Here is a 17,141-nt window from a genome sequence, read left to right on the forward strand (position 1 = left end):
ACCACCACACATGACCATTGGAAGGAAGTGAATGCAGCATGGATGGCTATACCACAGGATGCCGTTCATGCATTATACATGTTGATGCCATCATGTATGGAACAAGCTATCAGGGCCCATGGTGGAACTCTTACATACTAGGCAATAGGACATATGCTGAAATGAAGTAACTGAAATGCTAATCATTTCTGCAGAACATACTTGTGGCACCTCTGGCATAGAGTGCCCTATCTTTGACTATGATCTCTTTGGACTGTCATCTCCTGTACTGAGCCTCTCTCAGTCACAGTTGCAACAATCCTCAGAGAAAACACCACTGAGGCCATCTTTTGACCAAAATGAAAGACAAAATATCTGCTTCTTTTGGTGAAGGACAAACTAGAACTACAAATACTTGGTATACATAGCATTCCTTGTGCGCGTGGTCACCATTACATCAGGCAAATACAGAACTGCATCTCAAAAATACTGCGTATAACACATTAGATGTGTAAGTTTGTGGCATAAAGATAAATCAACAGTGGCGGAATGAGGGACATACATTTGAATTTAAGAGGAAAAATGTTGTTCCAAGCTAGTGGCTTTTGGTAGACTCTACTAGAGTCTCATTGATAAGAACGTGAGCTACCAACTAAGCACATCGTGGAACACTGCACTAGCACCAATATGCTGAGAATGCACACGGCAGTTGACACTTTGCAAGTCTGGGCAAGACTGAATGTACTGAGAGTCAAATGGCAGTCCGTGCCCCCACCACAGGTTGTTGAATCCCGAGCCTGGGGAAAGGTGGGGGAGAGATGGCTGCTGTTCAGCCATATGAGACGTCCACACAATCTTGACACTTTGCCAGAAGATAGTGAGGGTGACACCCATTGAAACACTGCAGAATTTCAATATAGCTATCTGGGTGGGAGCCCAAGAAGATTCCATCAGCAGTATATGCAGGAAGAAGCTACATTCACGTTTAAGGCAAACTTACATTTATAGAATTTGTAGATTTGGAGAAAGCTTTTGACAATGTTGGTTGGACTACACTCTTTGAAATTCTGAAAATAGCAGGGATAAAATGCAGGGAGCAAAAAGTTATTTTAAACTTGTAAGGAAGCCAGACCACAGTTATAAGGGTCAAGGGGCATGAAAGGCAAGCTATAGCTGAGAAGAGAGTGAGACAGGTTTCTAGCTTATCTTCAGTATTACTCAGTCTGTACATTGAGCAAGCTGTGAAGGAAATCATCGAGAAATCTAGAAAGGGGGTTAAATTCCAGGGAGAAATTCTGTCAGAGACAGCTAAGGCTTTGGAAGTGCAGTGGAATGGAGTGGACAGTGTCTGGAAAAGAGATTATAAAATGAAAGTCAATAAAAGAAAAAAAGAGTGATGGAATGTGGTCAAAGTAAATCAGATGATACTTCAGGATTAAATTACAATATGAGATGCTAAAAGTAGTAGATGAGTTTTATTTGGGCTGCAAAATAGCTGATGATGGGCAAAGTAGAGAGGATACAAACTGCAGACTGCCAATAGTGAGGTAAGCACTTATGAAAAAGAGGATTTGTTAACACATTGTGATGAAGCAAGATGGGATCTCTTTACTTACTCTCTTGTTTTGCCATCTGACTCCTTAAATTCATTCTATTTTCACTTTTGCCTAATTACCATTAACATGCATGAGTATAATCTGCATTCCATAAAAGAGAAAGGTTGGCCCTTGGTCTTAAGGAATATAGCACCAGGTCTAATTCTGTGCTTAGTTTTGTGTGTATATTTAATTCCCTGATTTATTTTGACCATTTCTAGCTAATATCTTTTGCTACAGATCATCACACGGTAAAATCAGTAATTGTTTTGTGACTTAGATTCTGTTGTTGACTTATAAACATATATAAATTCTGTACTAATTATAAACATTTGGAAGAAGAACTAATAGAATTCTTAAAGTATTTATTTGGCTGTATTCGAAACCATATTAGCAAAGCCAGCCCTTAATTAATTCCAAAATAAGTAAAAAGTTTGCCAAAAGTATTGTTTGTATAACTATATCTGTTAATTTCTTTATTTAAACAAATAATTTGCCCTAATCTTTGCAGTAGAAGGAACTATTAAAAAAGGAGGAATTTTTTGACATATTCAGTTCACTGAATGAGTTATGTTTTAATTGTAATTTCTGTAACTTAAACATCGAATAGTGTATAGTTTCAGTAAGTATTATTGTGAGGATATATGAAGGATGGATTTTTGGCCTGAGACAGTCAGTCCTTAGCCGATTTTCAGACGGGAATGATGTATTGCTTAAATTCACAACAATTCATCATCTTAACAATGGAATAAGTGTAACACAAATAGGCCATGTGTTAGATCAAGTAATGACAATAGTCTCTTCAATTTATTTGAGAAATAGTGACACATGTACCTCATTATTCTGCAAGAACTGTGAAGTTTGTGGTTAGGTTTTTACTGCTCACAGACATTCAACAACAAACAATTGTAGAAGTATGCTGATGTTTGCCTGCAACTTAATAATGAGGCTTATCAACACTTATCAATAGTGAACTGGCCATATCATTATGTAATTTTGAGAGGTTGTGAACAATAAAGGTAGGTAGTTCAAATAACTATTGAGAATGTACTGAATTGGGTTGTAGATAAAATAAGTACATGCACAACTTGATAAACATCAGGATCAGTTGATAGGACACATCCTAAGTCATCAAGGAATAGTCAGTTTGGTAATTGAAGAAGTGTAGAGGTAAAAATTCTAGAGGAAGAGCAAGTTTTGAATACGTAAGTATATACAAATGGTTTGTAGGTTGCAATTGTTATGCAAAGAATAATAGACTTGTACAGGACAGCCTAGCTTGGAGATCTGTATCAAATAGTCTCTAGACCGAAGACTGCAACAACAACATTTAAATGGATATGCTTTCATATACATTAAACTTTCACAGATTTTTGTATGTGATGAATTGTATCAGAATTAAATAATAAACAGTTCAAATCTCCCATTTCTGATGAACCAAGCCCAAATCTCCTTCCAGTACCTTCTCTCCATCCTCAAAATTCTCCTGCTATGCAATCAAAAATTCCTGGAACCCATAACACACATTGAAACTCTTGCCCTCAAGGAACTAGGGCAACATGCATAACAACACCTCAAGAAGCTCTCCAACCTGCTCATATCCTACTGCTGCCTCGGAGTACCACTGTCCATCACCTTTACAACATCCTCCAAACCTCTCCCATGTCCCCTCATAGCTGAAAAACCCTGTCTTGTAGACCTATTGCACTTACCCCACCCTCCAAAACTCCCTTCCGCCACCACAAAAAATCCAGAACCTAAACAGACCCACAACACAATCATGAACCTTTCCTCCAGAAGCCTTAGCCCCACAGAAATATCAGTCCTTTCCGGAGGCTTCACCTATTGCCCCACTCCCAGATTCAATCATGCAGGACTTGTTAAAGACCTTCTTTTATTCTCCCAGTTGCTATAGTGGAAGTACTTTTTCACCACCAACCCCACCAATCAGACACAACCAAAGACGAATGTTGAACCCTGCTTAACTCAGTTCACTCCTCCATCCAACTGTGATCCACCTCCACTGACCCCAAATCACCACCTGTTAACTTTCCAGAATTTTTTAACCTCATACTTTGCCTCACCTTCATTCCTCAAATCCCTCAACATGCAAGCTAACCTTACATCTACAGAAAGAACCACAGTCCACTATTTCAAAACTGATCACAATCTTAAATCCTACCTGCGGACAAAGGCTCCACCACTGTTGTTTTGAATCGCAAAGATTACCTGCCAGAAGGACTCTGCCAGCTGTCAGATACTTTCACCTACAAGCCTTGCCACCTACAAACCATTCCAGAATTCCAGTCACTCCTCAAATACTTAGGCCTGTCCCAGAACCTTTCCACAGAGTCAATTTCTCTGCTCACCCCTACCACTCTCCACACTCCTAAATTCTACATGCTTCCTAAGCCCATAAACCCAACCACCCAGGACACCCTATTGTGGCCTGTTACTGTGCCCTCACTGAGAGACTCTCTGCTCTCATAGACCAACACCTTCAACCTTTACCAGGAGCCCACCCTCCTGTATAAAAGATACCAACCATTTCCTCCACTGGCTCTCCGTAGTTTATCCTCTTTACCACACAGTGCTCTGCTCATCACTATTGATGCCACCTCCCTTTACACTAACATCCCTAATGCCCATGGCCTTACTGCTATCGAACACTACCTTTCACAATGCCAAACCAACAATCTCCTTCCTCATCACCATGACCAACTATATCCTCACCCGCAATTACATCTCCTTTGGAGGCATTACCTACAAACAATTCGGGCATCTGCATGGCACCATCTGATGCCAACCTATTCATGGGCCTTCTAAAGGAATCCTTTCTAAATACCCAGAATCCTAAAACCCTCACCTGGTTCAGATTCATTGATGACATCTTTGCAATCTGGATCGAGGGTGAAAACACCTTATTCACATTCCTCTGAACCTCTACAATTTCTCCCCCATTTGCTTCATCTGATCCTACTCAACCCAACAAGCCAACTTCCTAGATGTTGACTCCCACCTCAAAGGATGTTGTGTGCAGCATTGGCTCAGTTTCAAATAGTGCAGTTCATGACCTAAGTTCATGGCTTGTAGAAAATAAACTAATGATAAATCACAGTAAGACTCAGTTTTTACTGTTTCTAACACACAATTCAACAAAACCAGTTATTTTAATTTCAAAGAATGGGCAAATGATTAGTGAAACTGAACAGTTCAAATTTCTAGGTGTTCAGATAGATAGTAAACTGTCATGGAGAGACCACATTCAGGATCTTGTTCAAAGACTTAATGCTGCCATTTTTACTATTCGAAAGGTATCTGAAGTGAGTGATCGTTCAACATGAAAATGAGTCTACTTTGCTTATTTTCATTCACTTATGTCATATCGTATTATATTTTGGGTTAAATCTTCACATTCTAAAAGGATATTTTTGGCTCAGAAATGAGCAGTTCAGGTAATAAGTGGTGTAAGTTCATTAACCTTTTGTCGACCCTGTTCACAAGTCTGAATATTTTGACATTGGCCTTCCAATGTACACAGGATGACTCAGGAGGAAAGGTACATGCTTTGTGGGGTGATAGTATTAGTGATTCTGAACAAAAAAACTTCATATGAACATATGCCCTATTCTGAATTGTGTCCGAGATAGAGTCCGCAGCTCGTGGTCTTGCGGTAGCGTTCTCACTTCCTGCGCATGGGGTCCCGAGTTCGATTCCCAGCGGGGTCAGGGATTTTCTCTGCCTCATGATGACTGAGTGTTGTGTGTCCTTCATCATCATTGACTCGCAAGTCGCCGAAGTGGCGTCAGCTAAAAAGGACTTGCAATTTTGGCGGCCGAACACCCCACATGGGGTCTCAGGCCAACAATGCCGTACGATCATTTAATTTTAATTTCCAAGATAGAACACATTTAATATCACTTTTGTATGTGTTTCTTGAATAACTCGAAAACTGTACCCTCACAGTACAAAATTAAACTGTATTAAATTTCCTACAAAAAAGATCCTATTCATTTTTTTCACTAGAACTAATTGTTTTTGTGAAGAGAGTATGAGAATGATGAAAAACTTGCTCAACATGCATGCACTGTAACTTACATAATTTTTGTAGGCCAATTTGAGGTAGTTTGCTGACCTGCTAGACAACAAGTGTCCCATATCAAACTGCTCGTGTCAACTTGCTACCTCAATATGCTATCTTAAATTGGCCTACAGAAACTACTTAAGCTACAGCACATGCACGTTGAGTGAGTTTTTCAACTTTCTCACACTCTCTTCACTCAAACCATTAGTTCTAGAGAAAAAATGAATTGGACCTTTTTTGGAGGAAATTTAATATAGTTTAATTTTTTATTGTGACACGTTTTCACTGGAGGGTGAGGTTTTCGAGTTATTCAAGAAAAACATACAAAAGTGATAATAAATGTGTTGTATCTCAGAAACCATTTGGAACAGGGCATATGTCCATATGACGTTTTTGTTCAGAATCATTATTACCATCACCCCTCAAAGCACCTACCTTTCCTCGTGACTCACCCTGTATATTCCTTACTGCCATTTCTTGTTAACAATATTAGATTATTCTCAAGAATAAGCAGTTTTCACTCAGTTAATACTTGGCAGAAATCAAACATGCATTTAGATTGGACTTCCTTAACTCTTGTGCAGAAAGTTGTGCAGTATACTGCTGCATCCATTTTCAATAAGCTACCAATTGAATTCAATAAGCTACCACTTGAATTCAATAATCTCAGCAGTAATCCACGTGCATTCAAATCGAAACTGAAGAGTTTAGTCATGGGTCACTCCTTCTGTTCTGTCAAGGAGTTCCTTGAAAAATTAAGCTGATTCTTGTTGTATTTTTGACTGTGTTTAGTTAAACCTATGGACTGACTTTTTTTTGGATTTATAAGCATTTTAGTTTTAGCTGTTATTGCTTTTATGTTGTAATTTCATGTACTGACACGTTCCGTGACCTTGGAGATTTGCTCCTCAATTTGGTCCTACAGAACTTGATGTGTAAATAAAATAAATAAATAAATAAATAAGATGGTTACGTCAATACCTCCATCCATATCAAACCTACTAACCACCTGCAGTACCTCCTCTTCGGCACCTGTCACCCATTTCATGCCCAGAAATTCCTTCCATACAGCCTAGCCACCTGTGGTCATCACATCTGCAGTGATGAGCGGTCCCTCTCAAAATATATGAGGGTCTCACAGAAGCCTTCACACACCATAAATATCCTTCCAACCTTGTACAAAAACAAATCTCTAGTGCCTTATGTTTCCAGTCTCCCTCCACCTCCCAAAGTGCCACCATCCAGCCACAGAGGAGCATTCCCCTCATAATTCAGTGCTGCTCAGGACTGGAGTGACTGAATTACATTCTCTGCCAGGGTTTCTACTACTTCTCATTGTGCCTTGAAACGAGAAATGTCCTGTCCACTATCCTTCCCACCCTTCCCAGAGTGGTATTCTGCCGTCCACCAAACCTACATAATATACACATCCATCCCTACGCAATCCCTGTTCCCACCCCTTACCTCATAGTTCATACCCCTGTAATAGACCTAGATGCAAGACCTGTCCTCTCACCTCAACCATCTCCAGTCCAGTCACAAATATCACCTATCCCATCAAAGGCAGGGCTACCTGTGAAACCAGTCAAGTGATCTACAAGCTAAGCTGCAACCACCGTGCTGCATTCTGTGTGGACATGACACCAACAAGCTCTCTGTCCACATGAATGGCCTCCGACGAACTCTGGCCAAGAAACAAGTGAACCACCCTGTTGATGAACACAATGCCGAACATGATATCCTTCATTTCAATCACTCCTTCACAGCACGTGTGCCATCTGTATCCTTCCCACCAACACCAGCTTTTCTGAATTATGCATCCTACATTCTCATAACCCCCCTGGCCTCAACCTTCATTAATCATTGTCCAGCCCCTACCCTGTCCGCTTCCCAGCACTACACAGCCCTCAATCTGGCATCACATCCAGTCTTTTTAGTTCTCTCCTTTTCTGTTACCCCCCCCCCCCCCTCTACCTCTCCCGTGCCCTCTGTCTAACCTCCTGACTGCACTTAGTTGTCCTATCCTCTCTCCACCTTGTCCCTACATGCTCCCCGCAGCACTGCACTGTCTGCCACCCCTACCTCTCTATCCCTCTCCCTCTCTGCCCCAGCCTCCTTCTTAGCCCCCTCCAGTCACCGCTCCCATCATGCATTGGTGCTGCTGCTCACAGTGTGGCCTCAGTTGCCTGCGACTGCAGTAGTGTGTGAGAGTTGCATTTGTGTGTGTGGAGGGGGATGGGGGGGGGGGGGGGCATGCGCTCGTCCGCACTTGTGAAAATGCAAGCAGAGGCACAATGAAATAGAGAATGAAGTATTCATGACAGTCTTTTTATTGTGCCTATCTGCGACTCAGGATCTCCACTATGTGGTGAGCAGCAACTTTCCTCCTCATACTATTGTTCCATTTCTGATGAAGGTATTCAGAAGATTCCCTGTATAAGACTAATGACATCCCCATTTGTGCCTCCCTCTGCCCCACTAACAGCTCACCCAGTATTTGGCTGAAAAATCCCTAACTTGACATGGGTTGTTACTGGAACAGCCCATTGTTCCTGGAGAAGGAAAAGTGTACCAAGAAAGGAGAACTACAACATTATACTTTCTGTTTGCTGTTTACCATCACCTGCTTCCAAATTAGTGGATAAGCAGTTGCAGATATCTGAATCTGTTCCTGTAAGATGTGGAATGCATGGTTTTTGGTTTTATTTGCACATACTCATTGGTTTTGTCTCCAGTAAGAGCTGCACAAGAGGATCTACCATGGCTAGAAGGAGATGACTCCACAAATACAACCACATCTACTAGCGACTTCCCTTTCATCAACATGGGCCTGTGGGTGAGCACACAGCTCTTCTTGAGTGTCTCGCTGCTGCTGTCTGCTGCATCTGCGGTGCTGGGGCTCATCAACACGACGGCCAACCCCACGCTGCCCGCCCTCGCCGTCCCGGGGCTCTTCTACTGGAACGCCGGTGCAGGTGCATCTCGAAATGCTTTGTCTACTGTTCTTGACTACTAAATATGTTCAAAGTTGATTTCAAGTTCCTTATTACATGAAAATAGAAGATATATTGCAATATTTTAAAAGATATTCAAAAATAGAAAGTACAACATATTTTCACTTATTTTCTGGGTTTTGATCTCGGCGAAACTTCAGTGCAGACCTTCCCTTTTATCCTGGATTCATTTCAATTGTTACATGCGGCAAGCAGAAATGTAATTCTGATAACTTTATTAAATGCCTCAGTTTATTAATTATAGCCATATTTGTTAATTAACTTTTAAATCTGGTCTCATACAATTCTATACTTAAACTTGCATTGATACAATTGCAAATAATTTCAACATCATGTTCTTCAAAGATGTAACTAACATAGACAGATAGTAAAACACTGGCATATAAATGAACTGACAGAAAACAGTCGCCAACTTTTAAGACTTTTTTATATTGTAACAATAATTTGAATTTACAGAAAATAATTTTATAAAATGAAATATTTTTTTAATTATTTTTTCCCACAGATTGACTAAAATTTATTACGTTACTGATTTGGATGTGATTGAAACATATGCACAATTGTTATTTAGACAATTTTTATTTCAGAAGGGAACCAATTACAAATGAAGAAACCTGTAACAAATAAAACAACTCTCGTACCTCTAAAACCTTTACAGTCTCTTCTCATCACTCACACTGAATGCTATAATACTGGAAACACACACTGCCAAATTAGAGGTCTATGATAAACACAATGTTTCGATATGTTTATAACAGAGTCATTTTCATCTTTTTGGTGCAGACTAGTTTCAACAAGCACTGATCTTCTTTAGATCTTTGTACTGTTTATTTACTGAACAGTTGGATGGATGTCTCAGTCATCTTCTTCTTCTTACAATGTGCAGTTGGTGATCGCAATGTGCTATGAGTCCATTTTAAATAACATTTATCAATACCATCAAAGTCGGATTTCATATTTATGCATCTTTACTGTCACTGACCAAACTGTTGATCAGTTTCAATACAATGAACTTCGTACTTGTAACAAACAGGTCTATCAACTACATAAACTCTGAGAAGTCTAAATTAAACAACTAGCTGTAATACAAGATCCATAAACAATTTATTTATTCAAAAATCTAACCAGATTGAGATCTATTATTTGATAATGGCTAACTGTGTACTTTATACAAGGGCTATCAGGAAAGTAACAGACATTTTGGTCTTTCACGGCAGTAGATGGCTACATCCACCATCTTGGTGCTGTGGCGATCATCAGTCACCAATGACTGTGGAAAAAGGCATGCTCTATCTTGTGATTCAGTGAGCTTTGAGAAACATTTTGATTTTTGTTGTTTTCGAATGCTATGGTTTTTTGTGTCAACATGCATGAGCAAAGTGTGTTTGACTGTAAATGTTGGTTATTTCTATCCAAGGAATTCGTCAGAATCGATAGAAAAGCTACACTTATGACTGCAAGTTGCATGAATATGCTTCAGTTTGTGCATTACTCATTACCAGTTTCACACTAGCTCAAGCAATGAGTCAAACTACAACCTTCCCAACAGTTCAGAACATCACTATAGTGACTATCGTGGAACTGACAGTTGATTGTGAAGCACAACATTTTTTAATGTGTGCTATCAATATAATGAGAATGCTCATTCTCCAGTGTCTACTCCACCGAAACAGACAACTCTGACCTCCTTTGTCATACCACGTTGGGTGCAGCACACATCTGCATTGATGCCTGCTACTGGATTCTCTGTTCAGCAGGAAGTTTCTTCTACTCAAGATTCTGTTTCCTCTGTCCAGAGTTTCTATCTCACTCCACTGTGGACCACTCAGCTGTACAGTTTCGGGCCCACATGCACTGCTCCCCTCTTGCAAGTGTGGTCAATTATTACACGCATCGTGTACCTTTGATGCCAGCTTTCTCATCAACCACACTCTGCCATTTAATTAGCCCCCTTCCATACTGGCCAATGGGACACTTGAGTCAACCAGGCTGGGATACCCCTGTGTCTACCTGACCTACTGCACCCTGCAGACCTCAGGTGTCATACAAGTTATGTTCCACCCCACCACTCGGCACTCGGTCACGATTACACACCTTACTTCAGAAACACGTCTGAATTGGTTGGAAATACTTCCACAGCTGCCACAATGGGTTTCTCTTGTGGTCATGTGCTGCTTCCTCCTACACAGACCACAGATGACAGATCACCGGCAGCCCACCTCGGCAGTGCTGCTTTCATTTCACCTGTTTCGCTTCACGATTCTACTGCTCTGCCCATGCTGTGTTCATCACGCAGTCATACAGCCCCCTTCTCCACATGATCTGTGACTAATGGGCATCATACCATGCCAACACATGTGTCACACCTACATCAGAAAATTGCACCCATCACCATTGCACAGTCAGTGCCAGTGAATGCAGCTTCTCTGAAACCTCACATGGTCTGCTCCCTACACACTCCACCACAAGCTCTACCTCCAGGTCATCTTCTGAAGTTGCCATTGATACAAGTGGACAATGCTCTGATGTAATGTACCTTGATGGACTACTTGTTGAACAAAAATGGTATTATAGATGACGACACCTATTTTGTTTGATTGGTGAACCATCTGCATGACCACCCATTAGTGACTTGTTGCTAAACCCACCTGAGCATAACAAATATGCTTCTGCTTGTGCCCTCCTCATCAAGCACTTTTCATGTATTCCAACATATGCAATCCACAGTACCATTCACAATGAGAGTTTAAGTGACAGAACCCCTTCCCAGCTATGGCAACACCTACATGCTCAGGTTATGGCAGAATTCACACCAGACTTTGCACTCTGTGCATTGTGGTTAGTTAAACTGTCACAAGAACTAAAGTTACATTTGTTTCCTCATACTTATCATCACAGGAAGATAAAATACAGTTGGCATATCAGGCTTATGCCATTATTCGACACTGCCACTTACCACGTGCAGTACAGTGTCTACTACTGAGGTTGGTATTGGCAGTGCCTATACTTTTTCCATTGGCTGGTAGAGGCTGGGTGAAGATCCGCCTCGGGCAGTGCAATGAACTGCAGTCATCTTGTGGCCAGCACTGGGAACCACCAGCCACTTCTGGCGGAACTTCCCCGACTAAAGTTAAACTAGAGTGGGCCATCCATTTGCTACCCTCTCCCGTCATTGTGGGAGGCATAGCAGTCCCAGCTGAACCACACGCAGCCCCCCACCCAGTATATCCACTATGCTGGTTACACGCAACTATCAGGGATGCCACCCGTGATTTCCAACCTCCCTGCACATTCCCAAACGCTTCATTTGGGCCACAGTAGGTGCCACAACTCATGAGGACAACAAAGGACACCTACAGACATTGCACTCTATTCAATCCTTTACTCCACGAGGCTGTCTGTACACCTCAGATTTATGCTTTCGTCATCATTTCCTTGTTGAGATTGGAGCTGATATTACTGTTGTCATGCTCTCATTCAATGTAACAGTTATGATACCAACCACACTTTCCCTTTAAGCAGCAAATAAATTGACACTTTGTATCAATGTTGTGGTCAAGTTACCTATGAAACTCATCCCTGGCAAACCATTCATTTGGTCCTTCCACATGGCTGACATCAAAGACCCAGTACTTGGAACTGATTTCCTGCTTCACTTCAGCCTGTTGCCTGAACTCCTGTTGTCTACTTCAGTGCACCACGCTTCGGGTACATATAATGCATGTTCAGTCGCTCCCTCAGCTCCCCATCAGCCTTCCAATGATACCAGCACAGTTCTCACTGAGTACTCTTCTCTGACGAACTGCCTCACCATTTTCGTCACTTGGTTCCAATCTGAGCACTCTGTGGTAGATGACCTTCACACTCACAATGCAGAACTGGACTGCACCATCTAGATGGCTAAGCAGGCCCATGCTGATACGCGACACCTAATACGCCGACTGTCTATACCTCTGTATCTTGACACCAGCAGCATGCCTCTTACAACTCTAATGTGCCTGCCTTCGCCTGTGCCAATGGCATCTCAGGTTGTGACTCCTATATGCTACTAATTCCTGCTCGAGATGTCCCCTTCTCATATTCGTTAGTCCAGAAGAACACTATTACAAAAAGGATGACTCACAAAATTGTCATGACAGATTGCCCTCCCCCCCCCCCCCCCCTCCCCCAGTGCATGATACCTCCCTTCACACAAACTATGCCTTGTTAAGACTGTAGTTGATGAACTTCTGTGGGCTAGCACTGTTCACCCATCAGACAGTAACTGGTCTTCCCCGGTACACTTGGTAACCGAGAAGGGTGGCACAGTGCTCTTCTCTGGTAACTATGGCGTTTACAAATTTTGTTACAAGCCTTATGGCCTCAAAAATGTGTCTCAAACTTGGCCACATATCATAGACTCACTTCTCTTGAACTGCTCTTACTGCTACACATACCTAGCCAACATTCTCATTTTCTGCTCCTCTGACAAAGAATGTGAGCCACACCTGGCCAAGGCAGAGGAGTCACTGGCATCTAACGGAGTCAGGATTTATCTTGATAAATCACAACTCTGATGCTCTCCTGTGAGGATATACATCCTTCAAGAGATTGGGCTGCAATCTACCACACCCACTGACTTTACGCAAATTGCATGGCTTTTGGGGAGCACCAATTTTTACACACACAATCTGCTGATGGTGGTATCTATTGAAGCCCCTCTTACTGACAAATTAACTGGCAAAAAAACTTCCGGTAATCACTGGGTACAGTGGTCTGATGATACGATGAAAGATTTTAAGAATCTCAAAACAGCTCTAGAACATGCCATCACTCTTGCCCACCCCTTGCCAGATGGTCGTATCTCTATTATGGCAGACACAAGTAATCTTGCAGTAGGTGCAGTTCTCCAACAGCACACTAGTAACACAACTCAGCCACTCCATTTTTTTCCAATAAACTACCTATGGCTCAACTTAAGTGATCTGCTTTCAAGAGGGAACTTCTTGTGATGCACAAGGTTGTCAAATATTTCCACACATACATCGAAGGAAGGAACATAACAATTTTCATGGATCATCCCCCCTCGTTGACACTATTTGCAATCCTACCATTGACCCTCCCCCATGCAGGTTTTGGTAGACTGATCTGATCAGTCAGTACACAACAGACATCTAGTATATCCATTGCTCAGAAACTGTTATGCCTGACTATCTATCATGTGTCAATGCTATCTCAGCTCCCATCAGTTCTGATGAACTGGTGCACTTACAGGACATGGTATCGAACTTCAGAATCTGTGTTAGGCCTCTTCCACTTCCCTACAGTTAGTTTCTTGCATTCTACTGGATTTGGTCAAGCCTTTATGGTGCGATACATCCATGGTCATCAGTAGCTTATTGTCCTGCTTTACATCACCAAGTTTTTGCTGTTTTGCATAATCTTTCACACACTGGTGCTAAGGCTATTACATGGCTCATCATGAAACACTGTGCAGACAGGCATGGTGGAGGACTGCCATGTGTGGGGTCCTGCCTGCATGCTGTGTCAGTGCAGTTGACAGACATATGCAGCAGCCACTCCCCCCCACGGCAAATGGCAAATTTGACATCCCTAGAGGCTGTGTATGGCATGTGCACCTAGACCTCATCAGGCCATTATCCACGTTGGTGGTTTCAGAAATATCTTGTTCATCATCAACCATGTTACAGGGTGGGTGGAGGCAATCCTTCTTGTGGACATTATGGCAGATTCTGTAGCATGAGCATTTGTATTTTCCCTGATAGCTAGATTCGAGTGCCCAACATCCATCACCACTGTTCAGGGTAGACAGTTCAAATCACTGTTATTTAAAAAACTCTGCACACTCTGTGGTGTGGGCAAAACAGAAATGGGACTGAAATCATTTGTTCTGCCTCTCAGTGACTATTCTGGCATCAAATATGAAGATGGGGAGATGATGAAAATACTAAATTTGATCTTCTGAAACTGTTTCACCGAGGAAGTTTGTAATGAGGTTCCTCCTTTCTGTTAACACATGAACGCTCAAATGGCAAATATTGAGAGAGGTGATCATTCAATAGAAACTCAACTAAAACTGCTCAGTAGTGGAAAAGCATTGGGCTGGATGAGATACATGTGAGATTCTAGAGATTATGAGGAAGAACCTGCTCCTCTTCTAACAGTAGTTTGTTGTAGGCCACTGGAGCAATGAATTGTTACTAGCAACTGGGGAAAAACATAAATCATTTTGTTTTCAAGAATGGTGCACATTATTACAGGCATATATAATTGATGTCAGTCTGTTGTAGAAGTATGGATATGTTTTATACTCTTAGAGTATGATTTTTTTGGAGAACAAAAAGCTCCTACATAAATCAACATAGACTCTGCAAAAAAAAAAATCCTTGCAAAATTCTGCTCGTCCTGTTCATCTGCGAGATCCACAGGGAAAGCTGAAAGTGCAAGGAATATATAGAGGGTCCATATAAGAGAAACAGACTTCAGTACAATGTTATAGGAGGAGAAGTGGAAGCAGATCAAGATGCAATGTTATAGAAAGAGAAGCATACCAAGATGAGGTGGGAAACATGATACTCCAAGAAGAGTATGGCAGAGCATTGAAAGACCAAATGGAAACAAGGCTTCTGGAATAGATGACATCCTCTCAGAATTATTTAGATATTTGGGAGAGCCAGCTATCATAAAATTATACTCCTTGGTGTTCAGGATACATGAGATAAGTGAAATACCCTCAGACTTCAAAAAGAATGTCATAATTCTAGTTCCAAAGGAAGAAATTGCAGACAGATGTGAATACTACCAAACCATCAGGTTTATAAGCCATGTAGCAAATATTGACATGGATTACTTGGAGGAGAATGGAAAAACTGGTAGAGGCTGACCTCGGGGAAGATCAGTTTGGGTTCTGGAGAAATTTGGAAACACATGAGGCAATACTAACCTGATGGCTTATCCTAGAAGATAGGCTGAAGACAGGCAAACCTACATTTATAACATTGGTAGGTTTAGAGAGAGCTTTTGACAATGATGACTGAGAGAACAAAAGGTTATTTACAACTTGAAGTGGAGTTAGAGTTGAAGAACATGAAAGGTAAGCTGTTGTTGAGAAGGGAGTGAGACAGGGTTATAGGCTTAAAGTTCACAGAAAAGAAGTAAAAACTTTGAGGTTTGCTGATTACATTATAGTTCTGTCACAGATGGCAAACGACTTGAAAGAGCAGTTGAAGGAATGGGTAGTATCTTTAAAAGAAATTATAAGATGAATATGAATAACAGTAAAACAAGGAGAACGGAATGTACTTGAAATAAATCACTTAATAATGAGCTAATTAGTTTAGAAAAGGAGACATTAAAGTAGCAGATGACTTTTGCTATTTGGACAGCAAAATAACCGATGATGGCCCAAATTGGGGGCTACAAAATGTGCATTGACAGTAGCTAGAAAAGCATTTATGAAAAAAAGGAATTTGTTAACATCTGGTATAAATTTAAGTGTTAGACAGTCTTTTCTGAAGGTATTTGTCTTTAGTGAAGTCTTGTATTGGAGTGAAATGTGGATGATAAGCAGTTAAGACAAGATGATAATAAAAGATTTTGAAATGTAGTACTATAGAAAAATGCTGAAAGTTACATTGGTAGATCGAATAACAAATGAGCAGGTATATAAGTGATCGTAGTTGGAATTCTCTGGGAGGGACAGAATGGTTACGAGAAAGCATTTGTGTTGTTATCATGCTGGAACTTGGAGATGCAGAGCACTGGTTTATCAGCACCTGACACAGTTGGAAAGAGGTCTCCATCAGGTCATCTGTTCAAATCATGCAATATCCAGATTTTTAATGCATTCTGATGTGACAGTAGCCTAACTATTAAGTGAATGGGAACATAAGGCCTGGCATTCTTGTCATCAAGGTTCCGGTTGACCATGTCTGATCACCACAGTGGAAGATTGCTGTATTATGCACCGAGCACATCATAGTCCCTTTACATCTGCACCTGCCATCCAAGATCAGGTAATGGACTAACTGCAGGATTCTGTGTAATTCTGCAGCCGACCGACTGTGGAATTACAGTCCCCCACATAGCTGGCTGTTAACATCAGAACACAAACAGCTGCATTTAGAGTGGTGACATGACTAGAAAGCACAGAATTCTGATGAATAGTGTCACAATGTGCTCAGTGATGAAATGAGGTAATGCACTACACTGCCGGGATGACTGTTGTTGGTGAGTACAGTAGCAGTGTTGGGAGAGGTCCTGCGTTTCTGCTGTTTTGGACCAAGTGGAGTAGTGCAGTGGTTAGCACACTGGGCTCACATTCAGGAGGATGACGGTTCACACCCACATCCAGTCATCCTGATTTAGGTTTTCTGTGATGCCCTTAAATTGCTTAAGGCAAATGCTGAGATGGTTCCTTCCAAAGGACACAGCTGATTTCCTCCTCAATCATTTCCTGATCCGATCTTG

General features: G+C 41.4%; 1 protein-coding gene across 3 annotated transcripts in view; it reads left to right on the top strand.

The window, feature by feature from the left end:
• Positions 1 to 17,141, top strand: part of LOC126354802 (uncharacterized) — a 136,570-nt gene that overhangs the window by 91,855 nt on the left and 27,574 nt on the right. For all 3 annotated transcript variants that reach the window (XM_050004719.1, XM_050004720.1, XM_050004718.1), the window contains exon 4: positions 8,394 to 8,633. In XM_050004719.1, the coding sequence (XP_049860676.1) occupies positions 8,394 to 8,633 (240 nt within the window). The remainder of the gene's footprint in view (positions 1 to 8,393; positions 8,634 to 17,141) is intronic.

This window comes from Schistocerca gregaria, chromosome 3, assembly GCF_023897955.1.
Source record: "Schistocerca gregaria isolate iqSchGreg1 chromosome 3, iqSchGreg1.2, whole genome shotgun sequence".
NCBI lineage: Eukaryota > Metazoa > Arthropoda > Insecta > Orthoptera > Acrididae > Schistocerca > Schistocerca gregaria.